This window comes from Elgaria multicarinata, chromosome 17, assembly GCF_023053635.1.
Source record: "Elgaria multicarinata webbii isolate HBS135686 ecotype San Diego chromosome 17, rElgMul1.1.pri, whole genome shotgun sequence".
In the NCBI taxonomy this organism is placed as follows: domain Eukaryota; kingdom Metazoa; phylum Chordata; class Lepidosauria; order Squamata; family Anguidae; genus Elgaria; species Elgaria multicarinata.
The window spans coordinates 18,919,430-18,937,471 of NC_086187.1; the positions used below are offsets into that span (position 1 = coordinate 18,919,430).

At 43.2% G+C, this 18,042-nt stretch overlaps 1 protein-coding gene across 1 annotated transcript in view; it reads right to left on the reverse strand.

Moving 5' to 3' along the window:
- DNAH3 (dynein axonemal heavy chain 3) overlaps nucleotides 1-18,042 on the reverse strand; it is a 94,559-nt gene that overhangs the window by 75,887 nt on the left and 630 nt on the right. The window contains exons 2-12 of the mRNA XM_063143478.1: nucleotides 16,991-17,092; nucleotides 13,661-13,886; nucleotides 12,460-12,532; nucleotides 11,263-11,449; nucleotides 9,821-10,010; nucleotides 8,755-8,950; nucleotides 6,903-7,028; nucleotides 5,884-6,079; nucleotides 4,132-4,311; nucleotides 3,331-3,467; nucleotides 1,233-1,338 (exon numbers count right to left, since the gene is read on the reverse strand). Of these exons, the coding sequence (XP_062999548.1) occupies nucleotides 1,233-1,338; nucleotides 3,331-3,467; nucleotides 4,132-4,311; nucleotides 5,884-6,079; nucleotides 6,903-7,028; nucleotides 8,755-8,950; nucleotides 9,821-10,010; nucleotides 11,263-11,449; nucleotides 12,460-12,532; nucleotides 13,661-13,886; nucleotides 16,991-17,092 (1,719 nt within the window). The remainder of the gene's footprint in view (nucleotides 1-1,232; nucleotides 1,339-3,330; nucleotides 3,468-4,131; nucleotides 4,312-5,883; nucleotides 6,080-6,902; nucleotides 7,029-8,754; nucleotides 8,951-9,820; nucleotides 10,011-11,262; nucleotides 11,450-12,459; nucleotides 12,533-13,660; nucleotides 13,887-16,990; nucleotides 17,093-18,042) is intronic.

Consider the following 18,042-nt stretch of genomic DNA (forward strand, 5'->3'; position numbering starts at 1 on the left):
GGGGAAAGTAGATTGATCTGGCTACATCTCAGTATTTATTCACAGCGCATCCAGGCTCCATCCTGCAAAGCATTTCTGATTCGGACATAAAAGCTTGCCTTCCTTCCAAAAGATCTAAGGTTTCTTGATCAGAAATCTAAAAATAAGGAAGGCTGTATAGAGGTATGTTGTTAAGTCTAACCCTACTGCCCCTGTTTTGGGAGAAGATGTTTCAGGTAATCAATCAGAATCAGATTCAGAATTAGAACACGCAGCGCCAGACACCAGCCAGCCTGTACCTGTGGGGGAGGAAGCTCTCACGGGCGATACCCCAGCTGGGAGTCAGCCCTCTCCAGAGCTTATCTCCTCAAGGCCAAATCCTACACACTCAGTGGGAAGTGAGCTTTCTTCCGGAGGTGAGTGTTCCAACAAGCTAGCTGATGCAAGGGTCTGCCGGAAGCTCAAACGCACAGCACAGAAGGAAGGTGTGAGAAAGTCGGTTCGATTACGCCAGAACCTGCCTCTGCACCAGGTGCTCTGAAGTTATGGCATTTGGGAAGTGGCTTCCTATTCTTCTTGAACAGACAATTGTCATGCTTAGTTTGCATAGTTTTGCCTAGGGGGATGTTTCCAAGAGGTTGGACTCTCTTCAGGTAGAAGAGACGTTTGTTGCTTAATAAAAGCTTTGTAGATTACTTAGCAAGCCTCATCATTTGCCTCCCATCGAAAGCAGGAGTGTTCTGAGAAATACAACAGTTGTCTCGCATGCATTCATCATATTCTGAAATAAAGGCTGTAATTCTGCTTCTCTTCCAGTAACTCCCACGCCTTTTTGCTAAGGAGAGTCACCAAAGAGAACCTGACTATTACAAGAACCATCTGTTGACTGCAAGAAATAACATGGACACAAAGCTCACTCCTTTGTGGCTGCATTTCCTGCAAAACTCAAAGCAAAACCACCCCCTAATTAAACTACTCAGGGCTCTGTTAGAGTGCTGAGGGTTTACCTTTTTCATGTCTCCAGTACACACATCCAGCCCTTGCAAAGCCTAGTGCACAAAACCCTCCAAGAAAGTGGTGGCTTTCACTACAGGCCTAGCTTTCTGTACCGCTGATCTAACCTGCAAGCATGATTCCAGAAGCGCAGGGCGCCCCCTTGCGATCATGCCATTCAAATAAAAGCTCCCCATTACAGAGAAGTCAATCGGGACCTACACATGTACGTTGCTTTCAATTATGTAAGAAATGGGTACCTCCACAAAATCATCCAGGTCGTGTCTTTTGCTTAAAAATTCAGTCACACCTTTTTCGGCATTGTTATTCAAGAGATCGCTGTATTTCCTGTACACATTTAAGTACCTTAAATGCAGAAGGGACATAAAAGGAACGGAAATGACACAGCAATCATTTCTGGATGCAGCGTTGCAGCTAGGTCATTTTTAAACCTGGACTTAATGGTGTCACAGGGCATCCCCTTTAGATGGCCATGGGAATTATTTCTGTTGCAAAGCACCCAACTAACATTTATCTTTGCCATTCCATTCTTTACAATTGCTTCTACATTCCTGACATGTTAGAGCAAAACAAAAAAACTGTGAGCCAGATAGAAAAAGACATACTCTGAGCATGCACACATTTTAAACTCTCTTAAAGCCCAACACCTCACTTAAATCATAGCAATCATAGACTTTCAGGAAGAGGGCCTTTTCTGCTGTGGCACCCTGGCTGTGGAATGAGCTTCCTAAAGGGGCTCGCATGACACCTACGTTGTACTCCTTTCAGTGCCAGGTGAAGACCTTTTTTTTATTTTCCCAGTATTTAAACATTTTAGCATCCTAGTATTTTAGCTCTCCTTTATTAAATCTATATTTTAAATCTCTCCATTGCCGATTGGTTTTAATCTGGTTTGTACTTTCATATTGTGGATGTAAGTTTCCATATTGCAGTACATTGCGGTTTTAATTTCTGTGAACTGCCCAGAGAGCTTTGGCTGTTGGGCAGTACAGAAATGAAATGAAATAAATAAAATCGCACCATCATAGCTGCAGAATTAAAATGGAGTTTGCTTCTCCTGCCCTGAATCTAAAACACATTTCCTTGGGAATAAGCATCATTATGTGGTAGGAAATTATTATTATTATTATTTATTGCATTTTTATACCGCCCAATCTATATATCTCAAAATAATAAATACATAAGTGCTCAGCTGCTGGTCCTTTGGTTATAAAATGTTTTGAAAAGGAAGAAGAAAGGAAGGGTGCAGCGACAAGCAACATCAGCTCCAGTGGGCCTTGGCACGTGCATGACAGCCCAGGTGCTGACACTGGGCCTGGGTGGCCATTTGGCAGCTCTCTGGGCTGTGGGGCCTTAGCAGTCCCACCAACATTCCAGGCACACCTGATGGGTACATGGGAGAGGGCCTTCTCGGTGGCTGCTCCAGGGCTCTGGAACTCCCTTCCCAGAGAGGCTAAGCTGGCTCCCTCTGTGCCAGTTTTGGAGCAGGCAAAAACATTTTTGTTTGAGCAGGTTTTGGAACTATACTGGACCTGTGTTAATGTATGTGTTAATGTTGACGCAGACAAGCTGGAGCGTGTTCAGAGGAGGGCAACCAGGATGATCAGGGGTCTGGAAACAAAGCCCTATGAAGAGAGACTGAAAGAACTGGGCATGTTTAGCCTGGAGAAGAGAAGATTGAGGGGAGACATGATAGCACTCTTCAAATACTTGAAAGGTTGTCACACAGAGGAGGGCCAGGATCTCTTCTCAATCCTCCCAGAGTGCAGGACACGGAATAATGGGCTGAAGTTACAGGAAGCCAGATTCCGGCTGGACATCAGGAAAAACTTCCTGACTTTTAGAATAGGACGACAATGGAACCAGTTACCTAGGGAGGTGGTGGGCTCTCCCACACTAGAGGCATTCAAGAGGCAGCTGGACAACCATCTGTCAGGGATGCTTTAGGGTGGATTCCTGCTTTGAGCAGGGGGTTGGACTCAATGGCCTTGTAGGCCCCTTCCAACTCTGCTGTTCTATGATTCTATGATTCTATTGGACCACCACCACCCTTTTAACCTGTTACAGTTTTTAACATTTTTAACATGTTTTTAATTTTACTGTAGGTTTAATTCTATTTTAACTTTTGTAATTTATATTTATGTTTTAATTGTACATGTTTTAATCTTGTAAACTGCCTTGAGTCCCAATACTAGGGAAAAGGCGGGATATAAATATAATAATATTAATAATAATAATAATAATAATAATAATGCACCACCTGTTGCCAATGGCTTTCATCTACCTTCTGCCCACCCCTGTTTTAAGTGGTCAACAGATTTCGCAGCAAATACTTACTTCTGTGGACCAACTATATTGCGCTCAAATATCTCTAAAGCTTTATTCACATATTTTGAAACTAAAGATTCATCTTCTTGGACAGTACGAAGAATTAGGTCATCTCCTTTTAATTCTGGGAAAAGTTTAACTTGTACCTAAAAACAGGGAGGGGGGAATCACAGCAAAAACAGGATGATGCAGATAGAATAAATGTATTGTGATACATATGAAAAGCACTTCATCCTGTCTCAAGTTTCGTTAGGCATGTCAACCAACAATGCAAACATATCTTTGCAAAATGTACGGCTCAATCCTATACCTGCTTACACAGAAATAGGGCCCAATGAGTGGAATGGGACTTGCTCTTGAGTACGCACACATCAGATTGAAGCCTTTATTAACAGTATACACAGTCATAAAACTTTGTCTACTCAAGATCACATTGCAGAGCATGGGGGTGGAGGGGGGCGCAAGAAGAGAAGAGAGTCCAACTGGTTCTAGCATCTTAGCTGCCATGGGCTCTGTTTCCACTTCAGGTCTAGCAGATTGAGCGCTCTAGGCTGCAGTACCATGCTCAGTCAGCTGACCACAAGGGCCAATCCCAGCCCACCAGCCTCTATAAAGCCCCAGCCTCCTCAGTTCAAGGAAATCGTCTCTCACGTGAAGGCAGCAGCTGACTAAGCTCCTGCTCTTTACCCTGAATTGTTGCCTTGCATCTTGATCCCTGCCTGATTTTGACTATGTTCCTGCATCTTATGATCCTCTATTGCAGCCTTACCCAACCTGGAGGGCCACACTCTTAATCTCCCTTGTCCGTACCCTTGGAAGTCCCTCGGAATTCTTTAGGATCTCTGCGAAGCAGCGGTAGATTAATTCCCAGCAAGCTCTCAGATCTGGCTCAAATACGATTGCGGGGTCCTCCACATCCAGTTTGATGACCAGGATTTGCGGTATGAAGAACTGCATTTCATGGTAAGTTTCTCCAAAGTCATTTCCATCCTCAAGGCAAAGAATGAAAGGACATTATGGCTGGCAAGTAACGACGAGGAACCACGGTCATCCATGGTGGAAAACTGAATTCAAAAGCCCTCTTCAGGTGTTCTAAATCTTCCTTACACCAAGACATGAGGAGAGAGAGAGCTTTATCACACCAGCATTATACTGTGCAATCACTGTGAATTGCATGCAAGGGACTCCAAAGTTTTCCAGCTTAAAACCTGCTTTTATTGTGAAGTACTCTGAAGTTTTCCAGTTTATAATCTGCTTTGACTGTGAAGTACTCCCATGCATCCTGCTTTAATTGTGCTATAAAAGGAAAAGACCCACCCTATTTTGCTACTAGTTTTTGAGCAAATCAATTTGTTGTTTTCCAAGCGGCCACTGGGGCACAGGAGCAGGATTTGATATGTTTAAAGAAAAAATAAACAAATGCATACATCTGCGTAAGCTTTAAAGATAAAGACATCAAAATTGTCACAGTAATAGATATGAAGGAGAGCTTTAAGCATACCAAATTTGAATTGAATTGGGTCATCCATTGATTTTTTATGATTTTTTTTATATTTCCCCCCTTAAACCCTTTGCAAAGGATCTTAGGAGTGCTGCCGCCCAGGTGTGATTTAGCAACGACAACAACAATGCCGACAGCTTAGCACTGTAGGGGATAATTCGGGGGAAACAGGTACGTGGGATGAAGCTCAGAGAGTGAGGACAAGCATACTAGCTTCACCCTAGCATCATAAGAACATAAGAGCCATGCTGGATGAAAGCAAGGGCCTATATAGTCCAGCCGCATTCCCTCCAAGCCAATGCAGCCACTTCCATGTTCTCCCACACACAGTAGCTGCAGATGTGGCATCGCATATCTCCTCCACATGAGCCCTTTTATTCTGCTCCTGGCTTATGGTTTGCTGGGAGGGGTTGATGTTATATTTCAGGGTGATATTTTGCTACCCCACTTCGAATACCATTTGGAAGAATGGCAGCAGAAAAGGATGTTGTTGCTAAATAAATCAAATGAATACATATGTTTTATAAGAACGAGCTGGATAAATGTATAGACTTCCAAGTGGAGGCAGGTGGCTCTGATTTCCGTGGGTCTGTGAATCCTTTTTGGAGTTTCAGTCAAAACTCGCCACAGCTCTAAAAGAGCGATCCAAAATGCTGACCCGGATTTCCCCCCCAAAAAATGGTTTCAGCACCTTGAATAGCCCCCTTTCAAATTCTGGCTGGTTCTGATGGAAACCCAGAATAGATTCATAGCCCCACTGAAATCTGAGACATCAGCCTTCACTGAGATTATTATGTCTACATCACACCACAGACTAAAGTGACATGATCACATTCTGCCTTTCACTTCACTGTGACCTCACTACTTAAAATCCTGCCCCCACCCCACTCCAATCCGCCATCATCCCCCCCCACATGTGTATATATACCAGCAATTCAGGAAGTACTTCAGGCATCCAACGACTGTACTCCAGATACCATAATAAATCCATTTGCCTTTAAGATGCCACAAGACTATTATTTCCCTGCAACAGACTAACACCCCTGTAGAAATCCACATACCTTGTGTATCTCAAAAAAAGAAAGGAGGTCTTCTAATGAATTAATGACCAACTCCCGTAGCTGTAGCGACATGAGGATTGCCACCGAAGCAAAATATTCTTCTATTTGTTGGGAAGAGTCTAAGTCTTTCTGGGGGGCGAGATGAAGCCAGTTTTCCTTCTGGTCGATAAAGAGTTCTGCACAGGTGGGAATCCACCTGTAACATGCAAATTGCCTTTATCTCATTAACTCTGTGTTTTAAACAGTGAGTTGTAAGCTGCCTTGTCGGTCTGTGAGATCGAAAGGAGGCATAGAAATCTTTTCAATCGAATACAAACAAAATACCAAATGCAGAACATTTTCAAGATGGCATTGAGTTGACCGTATCGACATAAAACAGGCAATGAAATTGTGTTAGGTAGTGTCCACTGTTAATGTACAGGCCTCAGAGATAAAAGGAGGGGGAAGAGAGAGAAAGAGACGGTCCAACCCACCTTTTGCTCAGGATCCACTCAGCACCAGCATGTGCCCCCCACTCACAGCTGGCATGCACCCCAACAGATTAACCCCCATCCCACCCCAAGATTGCTCGCTGCAGCTGTGGCTTGCATGCTACCAGATGCAGGACACTGGCATTGTCAGTCTAACACAACTTCGGCCCATCCAAGTTCACATCCAGCCTGGCTGATCTCAGCACTGGTCTACCAAAAAACCTCTGCTGCCCTGGCTCCCAATGGCAGCTGCAAAACAATCCTAGCATCGTAAGTTCTTTTCAAAAGGTGTTTTGCCTTAGTCACCGTGGTTAAAGCCGTGGTTTAAGGTGTCTTCTGAACATGGCCCAGCTTTCTGGCTTAACCACCATGGTCAAGCCGTCGTTTAAGGTGTCTTTTAAACAGGGCCACTGTTAGCCAAGACAGGAACTGTCACTTTGGCATGAGGATACTGAAAGTTCTGCCTGTCTGTTTGCCTGAAAAATACTGACGGGTTAGGAGGAGGGTAGGGGGTCATTAGGAATTAAAATCCACTTAAAGCATTTTGACCTGTTTTGAAGGATTTCATGAGTTTCTTGGCAGTGTTTCCGAATCAATTCCTCGAACTCGTTGGGTAGCAGTGGCAACTCGCCGGCAAGTATCTCCTTGGTACGGACGAACCTCAGTTCACAAAACCTATGGGGTCGGAAATGCATGGCTGCAATGAACTTGAGCTAATGATGTATTTATGAGGATTAAATGCAATTATAATAACAGAGTTGAGGGATAGTTGAGAATTTCATTGGGTTGGTTTTCTTTTTTAATAAGGCCTTACAAAAGATATGTATATATTTATTTACTTCATTTTTATCCCATTTTCCAGACAATTATTGCCTCCCAAAACGACTCACATCAATAAAAAAAAGTGTGTGTGTGAGAGAGGGAGATATATCCACAAATTTCTTCAAAAAATTATTGATTGTTAACTTTTTAAGGGCGTAATCTATGCATGTTTAGACAGAAAAGGAATCCCACAACTCGTAGAATCTCCCATCTAGCTCACTCTCAAAGCAATATGCAGTCAAATGGATCGAAAGAACTTGAGATTCTTTTTTTTCTTTTTTTTAATGAAAGCAGGAGAAAGTGATTCATCTCTCCATTCAGGCAGAGTGTTTTGAGTGTTCTGCTCTTAAAAGGCTGGCTCTGAATCCCTCTGTATTGACACTGAATTACAGTTATGTTTTTCTGGCTGGCTCCTTAACGCCTACGTGTCAGGCAGGTCCAACGTGGTCCTCTCCATGCTGCAAAAGGGGACTGGAGAAATTCTTCAATGAGAAAGCTAGGGCCACTAGTCCTGATGCTTATATGCATATAAGTAAGGGAGGAAGCAGCAGCCAGGCACCTCTCCACCGTGCCTGGGTCCAGCTCCAGCTCAGAGCCCCCTCCTTCCTGCTACCAACTGTCTCTGCAGAGGCCACCAGTGAGGGAGGAAGCAGCAGCCAGGCACCTCTCCACCGTGCCTGGGTCCAGCTCCAGCTGAGAGCCCCCTCCCTCCAGCTGTCAACTGTAACTGTTGAACTTTGCAACTAAGATTGTAGTGCCTGAATTTGCTTTCCTTTTCCCCCTCCTCCTCCTCCCTCCCAATCCCCTTTCCTTTTGTGTCATGTCTTTTAGATTGTAAGCCTGTGGGCAGGGCCTGTCAAGAAATACTTTTGTAAGCCGCCGTGAGAGCCTTTTTCGGCTGAATGGCGGCATAAAAATCCTTAAATAAATAAAATAAATAAATAAAAAATATGCTACCTCCAGCATTAGCGGCAGTATACGTACCATATTTCTTCAATTGTAAGACGCCATCGATTGTAAGATGCACACTAATTTCAGTACCACCAACAGAAAAAAAAACCTAAGAAACACCCGCGATTCTAAGACGCACCCCATTTTTAGAGATGTTTATATGGGAAAAAAGTGCACCTTAGAAACGAAGAAATAGGGTATATACACGAGTTCCTGGGGAACATGGGTGGGGAGGTGGTGTTTACTCATGTCCTGCTTATGGGTTTCCTGTGGGCAGCTGGTTGGGCACTGTGTGAACAGAATGCCGGACTAGATGGACCCTTGTTCTAATCCAGCAGGGCTTATATTGTTCCTTGTTGTAATGTAAAGTATTTTTGGGGTGCCATGATCTTGAATGGGCTACTAAGACCCATTAGCTTTAACAAGACGTGCTCCCGGTGGAGATGGAAATTGCTACAATTGATTTGCTGATATGGATCAACAAAGCAGCCTGAATTTTTGGATTCTCCTTCAGGAAATGGCTACAAGGACTGTCATGATGAGCACCTGCACTTTAAAATGTACTGTGGCACCACTGATTGTGGCGTAGCAGAGAGGTTACAGAGTACTTTTAAAGAAGGCAACTTACTCTGTAAACCAGAGGTGTTGCAAAGTAAGCATCATGGGGTTGATGGTGAAGAGGTGGCTTTCATTCCAGCTTCTCACTTCTTGGTAGATCTGGTGCCACGGGACAGGGGCACGGATCACTCTTTGGGGGAAAGGTCGGGGGATGTTGTATATAAAGAGTCTTTTTCTCTCCTCTGGATCCATCAAGATGTAATCAACTAGAGTAAAACCATATGACACATGGGAAGAATAAGGAAAAGGCAAAAAAAACCACCAAACAATATAACCTGTCTATCCCAGAATTTGTAAACAGTGGTCAAGTGTGTAGTGTTAGCTGTGGATGCAAAAAGGTGGCACTGTGACAGGGACAGGGTGGCACTGTGACAGGGACAGGGTGCCCGTGCTTTCTGCTAACTCTACGTACGAAGAGTGCTGTGTGGCATCTTAAAGATTAAAAACTTTAATGTCCTCCCATCACCACCTTTTAAAATTTCAATGTTTCTATAATACAAAATCTATGTTAGAAAAATGCCATGTGAATGTAAATCCTAAAAAGTTTGTACTTTTTAGGATTTACATTCTTAATACATTCACCTTAAGAAATCAAAAAGACATAAATAGTTATGATAATATAAAATATCCTTAAATATTACCCCATGGGATATATGATTGTGTTATCTAGCAGTTTATCTTTCCAAAACAATATAGACTCCATTTTTTGTGCTTAATCAATGTTACAAGATTAAAGAATTTTTACAGAGCAATCTATTGTACTCAGTGGCTTGCATCAGCTGTGATTTAGTCAACTAATTAAATCTGCACAGATTTGCATATTAGGAAAAATCCAACAGTTGGACATTTTTTAAAGAGCATATTTCCTTGCTTTTAGATGATGCTATACACACTCCACACGTGCTTCAGCATGCATTACCTGTCTTTGACACTGGAGGAAAGTATGGGGCTGGCCCTAAAAACTTAAGTTGTAGAATGCCGTTGTTCAGCTTGTAGTCAGCTAACGCCCTAAACTATGTGAAGCTAAACTCTAAGCATCACTGCGCCTGTCAAAGCACTCTCTTCTCCTATCTTACCAATGTCTTTCATGAGCCAAATCTGATAATCGTGTTGAATCTCTTCTTTTAAGCTGTTCAACAGTGCCTCCAAATTTGGGTTGACGAGAAAATGACTAGGGATATGCTTTAAGATATTGTCCATCACTTCTTCTTTCTGTGGTGCTAGCATGTCCTTCCGGATGCCTTTATGGATGTAATAACAGTAGCGCTACAACCCCCCACAAAAAAAATCAGTAGATAGAATTAATATTATTGGATTGAGTGTAAGTAATGACAAGAAATCAAGGGCCAAACTAGAATCCCTTTTTAAAGTCATCTAAGTTGGTCATGAGCCTCGTGTGGCGCAGAGCGGTAAAGCAGCAGTTTCTGCAGCTGAAACTCTCCCCACGGCCTGAGTTCGAGCCCAGCGGAAGCTGGTTTCAGGCAGCCGGCTGGGGTCGACTCAGCCTTCCATCCTCCCAAGGTCAGTAAAATAAGTACCCAGTTAGCTGGGGGAAAGGGAATAACGGCCGGGGAAGGCAACAGCAAACCACCCCGCTATAAGACCTGCCAAGAAAATGTCAGCAAAAGCTGGCGTCCCTCCAAGAGTCAGTAATGACTCAGTGCTTGCACGAGAGGTTCCTTTCCTCCAAGTTAGTCATCATTACTATATCTTGTGGTAGTAATTTCAACTATGCCTTTTGTGAAGAAATACTTCCTTTTGTCTGTTCTGAATCTCCTACCATTCATGACCTTGGGTTCTAGTAGTATGGAAAATGAGAAAAACTTTCTCCTTCTCAACTTTCCCACAATATACATCATTTTATACACTTGTATTTTTTTTCTCCCCGTGCTTTTTTCTTCTAAGATAAAAAGTCCCATACCTTGTCAGCTTTCCTCATAGGGGAGTTGCTCTTGCCCCTCCCTGCTTTGCAGTTTACTATCTCTTTTTGTTTTAACCATACTTAAAAATTTGGGGTGATCAGCAGACAGAGGGCTCCTCTAAATGAGCAGTTCATTGCACGCTCGTGATTGGACACTCACGGAAGTTTGCAGGTCTTTTAAACAATGTGGTGAATGACCAGGACATCAGTTGGAAATTCTGCCACGAAAAGACTCACTTTAAAAGTGGTAACATCTGAAAAAGTGGGGTGTTCTGCCACTAGATGGCACTGTCTCACCGGAACTGAATGGAGGGGAAGTATTCAATTCAAACCACACAGTCATCCCACTCTATGCCCATGTAATTAAGCCCATAACAATCATGCCAAAAAAGCAGGAAGCAGCAGATAGAGGGCAAAATGAAAAGGCAATTTAAAAAAAAGGTAGTCATTTGCCCAAAGCCTTAAATATGGCTTATGTTTTATATTTATTTTGTCGCTTAGACCTGTACTCCTCCTCCCAAGCAGGCATGTGCCTTGATTATAAAGGATGCTTTGAAATATTTGCCTTTCTCTGTGTTTCATCAATGGTGCACCTACCTCCAGATCATTATCTGTGGGTGAGTTTTCTTGCTGGCTTATCTCCTCCTCATGATGGAGCATCACAACCAACTGTTCTTCTGGAGTCAGAGGCTGGCAGTCAGAATAACAGGGAACTTCCAGTTCTGAGATTTGCTTTTCTAACCGTAATGTATCCAAACTGCACATTTGGGATGTTGATGCGTCTCTGAAATGAAAGGCCACCAGCTTAGTGAGCTAGAAACCAGAATCACAGATTTAGACAACCCAAGTCCCTGCTACACATTGATTGTTTCCATACCTTCAACAAATCTCAAGCTTCTTTAGGCCAATGATTTCATTCATTTCTTTTCATTTGTTATATTTCTATACCACTTTATAGCCGATGTTCTCTGGGCAGTTCACAAAAATTAAAAAGCATTAAAAACTAAGAACACATTACACACCTTTCCTGGAGGAGCTGCACTGGTTGCCAGTATGTCTCCTGAACACTGTTCGCATTCCTGACCATTGGCCATGGTGGCAGGGGCTTCTGGGAGTTGAAGTCCTAAACATCTGGAGATCTACCTTCTGCCCATCCCTGTATCTGCCTGCCTGCTGTGTAAGATCTGACACACAGAGCCTTCTTTGCATCCCAGCTATGGCGGAAGAACAATGGGTGGCACCCAAACACACGTCTCAGTGATCTCACCCAACTTCGGAACACCTTGCCTCGTGATGTTTGGGTGGCCCCCTCTGTAGCTGTCTTCCACTAGTTAGTAAAGACTCTTAAAAAATTTCGGCAGACTTTCGTCCTGATGGTCAAGTGATTCTTTTGTCTAACTTTTGGGATTTTATGAGCTTCTCTACATGAACGATTTATTGCATGCTCATGATTGGCCATTCACGGAAGTTTGTGGGTCCTTTAAATTATGCTGTCAACCTCCAGAACCTCTCCCATGCCTTCCCCAAAAATTTTACTTTTAAAAAGGTCAGCCACTAGATGGTGTTGTTTCATTGAACTTTATGGAGCATTGTCGAGAGGGGAAGTTTTCAATTACCAATCATATCATCGCCATTGGGTGCCATCTACGGAAGCCCGTAGTAAATGTGGAAAGACCCCAGGAGAAGAAAGCCTTGTAAGGGTGCAGCCCGTAACAATTGTGCCAAAGAAGCAGGAAGCAAAAATCATAGATAAGCAACCCAATTTCCCCTTAATGTAGAGACACTCTTTGATACCTGTCTGATTCACGAACAACACTTCTTGATGAAAGTTTCACTTTCTTCTCAGAAGGAGCATATTCTTTTGGAACTATGAGAGTCAGTCAAGGAAAAATACCAGCAACAAAAAAAGAAGGAGGAGGAGGAATGGAATGGAAAGGAATGGAAAGGAAAGGAAAGGAAAGGAAAGGAAAGGAAGAAAAAAAATGAATTCAGATTTAGGGAATGATTAAGGAAGTCGGTTTTTGCACATTCTGATATGAACTGACCTATTCTGCACCTCTGAGACTAACATGTGGATCAGAATTTAGGGCACAATCCTATGTATGTCTAGACAGGGGGGAAAAGTCGTACAACTCCCAGCATCCTCTAGCCAGCATGCATAGGATTGTGCCCTATGTTAAATGAGCAAACTGTCCACAAGGTGGCAATGAGCAAGGCCATATGGTATAGTGATCTTTGTTGGAAGTGCAGCGCAATCCTCTATCCGTGTACCCAATGTTTAATAGGGCACACCCCCAGGAAAATGTGTCTACGATTGTAGCCTGGAATGAAGGAGAAGCTGGCTTTTTCAGTCTAAACATGCATAGGATTGCGCTGTTAGTTTTCCTCCAGGTTTCACACTTCCTAATTGTTCGGATGCAGTTCACAACTCCAAGGGGAAAAAGTGCAAAAATGCATGTATTGAGGAAAAGATATGTTTACAAATCCATATTTTGAAAGAAAATACATTTTTAAACTTTGTATCTAAATACATATTTCAATGTACATCACAGAGTAATGCAAAAACAGCGCAAACCAGAAAGGATTGACCAATTTGCCTGTTTGTATCCACATTACTACAAAGTAGAGGAAAATGGTATAAGCCAGAGACACTCAAGACAGAGACAAACTACACTTGAGCTTGTTTGCCTAAAAACATGGGGGATATATGTTTTTTATATCAAAAGGACCACATGGAGGAGCAAAACGTCTGCCAGGGATGCTTTAAGGTGGATTCCTGCACTGAGCAAAGGGTTGGACTTCATGGCCTTAGAGGCGCCTTCCTCTATGATCCTGTTGCCAGTGTTGAAGTCAGATTCAACCACTGGTTCTGTCAGCTTCTGTTGATGGAATGGAGAGGGGGGCATCTTACCCTTTGCTTCAGGCAGCAAAATGTCTTGGGCTAATCTGAGCGCTACCTGAGAAAAACGAGCTCACTTATGAGCCTGGAGGATACGTGGAGATTCGGCTTTCTGTTTTGCAAACCCAAAAGACTTCTTTGCCCTTGTGGGTGAGACTATCTTCTGTAGATCTTTCATCTTCAGGTCACGTGCCGTGAGGGTATAGTTATTGGCAATGGAGTTGCTAGGGCTTCTGAAATAACGCTGCTCTTTAAAGGGAGCTGCCAACATCCAGGATGCTCTCTGCATCAGAAAGGGGTAATAGCTGCTCTTTTGAATGAGCTGAAATGGGGAGGGGGGACGGGGGAGAGGAAAAATAGCAAAGACATTAAACTGTGCTATCTGGTCACTTCCTTTGCTAGAACCAGGTAACAAAACCAGACAATGGCATCGCTTAGGAGTGTACTCATCTTTCTATGACTATCTTATTGAGGCAAAGTGCACCCAAGAGTACTGTGATGAGTGAAGAGTTAATATTTGCAGGAGGAGAACCAGACAAGTTGGGGAGGAGAACCCCTGGTTTTGATACTTTAAGATAGCTCACTATAGTTAGAGTAGGGGTGGGGCAGCTGTGGCCTTCTAAATGCTGTCGGACTACAACTCCCATCATCCCTAACCACTGGCCATGCTGGTTCAGGATCATGGGCATTGGAGTGTAACAACATCTGGGGGGTCATGGGTTCTCCACCCACGGAAGCTCTAGGACTCAGCTGTGTTTTATGCTAACACAAACAGTTTAAGTTTAGTCATAAGAAGCCATGGGTCTTAGAGGGATGTCCGTCACTGGGAAATCCAGTTCTTTTTTGACTTGACAGAGTTCCATGGCGCGTATGACTCAATTTGCGTTTCTGAGCTGAGTGGCAGACTGTTTCCCAAACACCGGGAACTGTTTTCCTATGGATTCTGTGATTTACGCAAATTTCTGAGCGTTTTGCACAAATTATGGGCAAAAATATGCAAATTCTACCATAATTTGTGCAAATCGCACAGAAATTGGCTCAAATTGTTCAGAAATTTGCACAAATTGCAGAACCTCCGGGGGTATGATGTTCAAAATTTGCAAAGTGGTCCAACTTGCTACAGAATGAGGCCTTAGCTAGACCTAAAGTTTATCTCAGGATCGTCCCAGGGTCATGTCTGTTCATATAAATGATACACAGGGGATCCTGGGAGCAGGCAGGGACAACCCCAGGGCCATCCCGGGATAAACCTTAGGTCTAGCTAAGCCCTGAGTCAGGTGCCTCAGTGGGAACAGGAATGATGTCCCGGGGCCGGGGTGGCAAACCTAGGAAAACCCTTCAAACTCCACCCCCAAATAGATTTCTCCAACATCCTGGCAAACAACATGCTACACAGCATGCAGGGAACCCTCTCTTCCTTTTTTGCTCACTAGTAAACCTGTGGAGCCATGATACCCATGCAGGGAAGTTTAAAACTTCCAATGCAGCTGCTTGTTTTCTAAAATCTCTCCCCCCCCCCCCCAGGAGGAGCTAAGAAGGGGGAAGTCTGCATTGGTGCCAGATGAGTCTCCACACACACACACACACACACACACACACTTTTTTTAACACCTGTGTGTGATGGTCCAGTTTTGGATCAGGGCCTCACATACATACTTGTGACTAAAACAGAAAGAGAGGCTGCACTCCACATAGTTAACATAACGTGTCATTTTGCCCTTTAGTGGAAGCAAGAGACCACCACTGAATTGTCAATTACCGTATTTCTTCGATTGTAAGTCGCCATCGATTGTAAAATGCACACTAATTTCAGTACCACCAACAGAAAAAAAAAACCTAAGACACACTCGTGATTCTAAGACGCACCCTGTTTTTAGAGATGTTTATATGGGGGGGGGGGGGGGAAGTGTGTCTTAGAATTGAAGAAATACCGTACATTTACCTACTTTTATTTAAGTGCCCCATGCCTCAAATTTTCAATTATATAACACAAGAGTTTTCCCACTTAGAATATTGTTATTAAGAATAGCATATAGCCAATTTATTCTCATAAGGACTGCAGTTAAACTCAGCCGAAGCACTATGTGACCTCAGCAGGATCTACACTACTGCTTATAACGGTTTATAATGGTTATGACAACTGTTCAGGCCCAGGACACATTACATATAGAGTTTTCATACCATTTTAAAAGTGTTATATCGTGCTTGGTGTAGATCGGCCCCTCCAGAAAAACGGAGAGTATTAAAACGTAAAGCAAAGTGAGGTACTTTTCAGGCATACGCATAGGACTGCATAGCCAGGGGGCCTTTTCCTATATGCCTAAATTATGAATGATGAGAGTAAAAAGCTCGACAATTTGGAAGAGCTGAGATAAACCACAATTACAGCTCCAGCAATGGATTTCTGCCTTGTGACTGACAGGGCAAATCTTATCAATAAAGAAACAGGCGTCAAATTCTTGCTGTGGTCTCACTCAACATCCAAAAGATGCTTCCAAAAATACTTTGCGCAGGTTCTCTCTTGTTCTTTTCAGAATCTGATACTTTCCCCTTCATTTTGTCATTAAACACCTCTCAGAGTCACCTTGGGATGATCTTAAGCAGGAGGCAAGTAATTTTCTATTATATTTAAAAGGAAATGTACCATTTGGGAACCAAGAAAGGGGAAAAACCTGATTGGCTTAATTACAATATTTCAGATCCTGGGGACTGCTGGGCATCCACAAGACCCATACGAGTGGCCAAACCATTCTTCATTTTTTAAAAAAATAAATAAATAAATCCTGCTACAGTGTCTAGAAACCAAATTGGCAACCAGTGGTGCAGCCATGGCTGGATATCATGGTCAAATTCCAGGGTCCCAAAGCCCAGTGAACCACCCAGATGACCACCCAGAGAGCAGCACTGGAAGGGTGCAGCGACAACCAGGCCTGGCAACAGTCACTGCCGCATCCTTTCTTTCCACTACGCTTTAAAAACATTTGATGGCCAAGCACGTACACAGTTACTGATGCTCACTTAATTATTTTTACTGTAATAATATATTCTCCTTTTTCTACAGCAAAATGATGCCTGTTCTCAAGTCAATGTGTTTTAGCATCAGGGCAGCAGAAGCAAACTCCATCTTATTCTGATTGTCATGCCACGCCATGATTTAAGCGGATTTAAAATGTGGAACTGCGCATGCTCAGAGTATTCTCTCTTTTTTTTCCCCTCCAGGGTTGGTGTTTGTGTTGTGTTTGCTCTAATATATCATGATTATAGATGCAGTTGTAAAGCACAGAATTATTAAGAGTGTGCTTTCCAATGAAGAACACCTCCTCCCCAGCCTAAAGCTCTGCCTTTTCTTTTTCCTAGATTGTCACTAGCATCCAAGAAACCCGAAGGTGCGTTAGTAGCTGTAACCCAGAATAGACTTATACATACCTGATACAGTTCAGAGGGATCTACAGCAGCCAAAGATGGCAAAGGAGGTAACTCTGGAATTTGTTTAGCATGGCTCATGTTATAGATCGAGTCATTCTGTGCCTAGGAAAAATAGGAGGGTGGAGTAACATTTGCAGAAAGACTATAATATCAGGCAGATATACGAAGCATGTCTAGGGGCGAGCATTAGCTCATTTTGAAGCGGCACTACACTGCTGTGCCAGAGTCATTGCACATGACAAGATCGGTATCAAGACGCTTGGGAAATCCTGCATTATTTGTTCATAGCAAGTGAACAGTGAACCTAATTTCACACGGAAAGGTGAGCCCTTTTCAGTTTTTTACCAAATAATTCTCAAGCTTGACAGTGCTTATTACTATTCTGGAAAAGGTCCACATATAATTATCTAGTATTATCTAGTTCTAGTATTTTGGGAGGGAGACAAAACAAAAATATCTCTGTCAACTAGCACGGCAGGGAAGAAGATGAGATTCTGATTAGTAGTAAGTATATTTACATACTCAAGGCAGCTTTACAAGTGGTCTCCCACCCAGACCCTAACATCAGCAAGGTGGCTGATTCAGATGCCTTCAGACCATGCCCTGATTGACTGATAGACAGAGAGCAAGTCTCACAGGTCAGCATAGTTGAGCACTTGTCAAGGGCCCAAACTCTAGCAGGGGGACCAATATCAAGAGCCACAGAAACCTTGTTGTCCTGCCTCTCAGAGTGGCCAGGCAACGGAAGTATTGTGAAGAAGGAGCAATAGATGCCCCTGTCTACTCGCTCACTGGCTCTCTGCCTGTCAACCAAGCAGGTAGTAGCAACAGAGTTGCAATAGCAGATAACAACACTGGTGAGCAGGTAGACTCATAGAGGGAATGGGCCCGTTGAGGGTATTGCAGAGAAGTGCCTTCCAAAACCCAGAGCCCGTACTGTATAGACAGACAGTTAAGTATTTGAATGCCCACTGGCAAACTAAAATGGTGAATCCCATAAATACTTAGGAAAATGCCTTCTATCAGATCAAACTGGTTTTGGGAAGACCTTC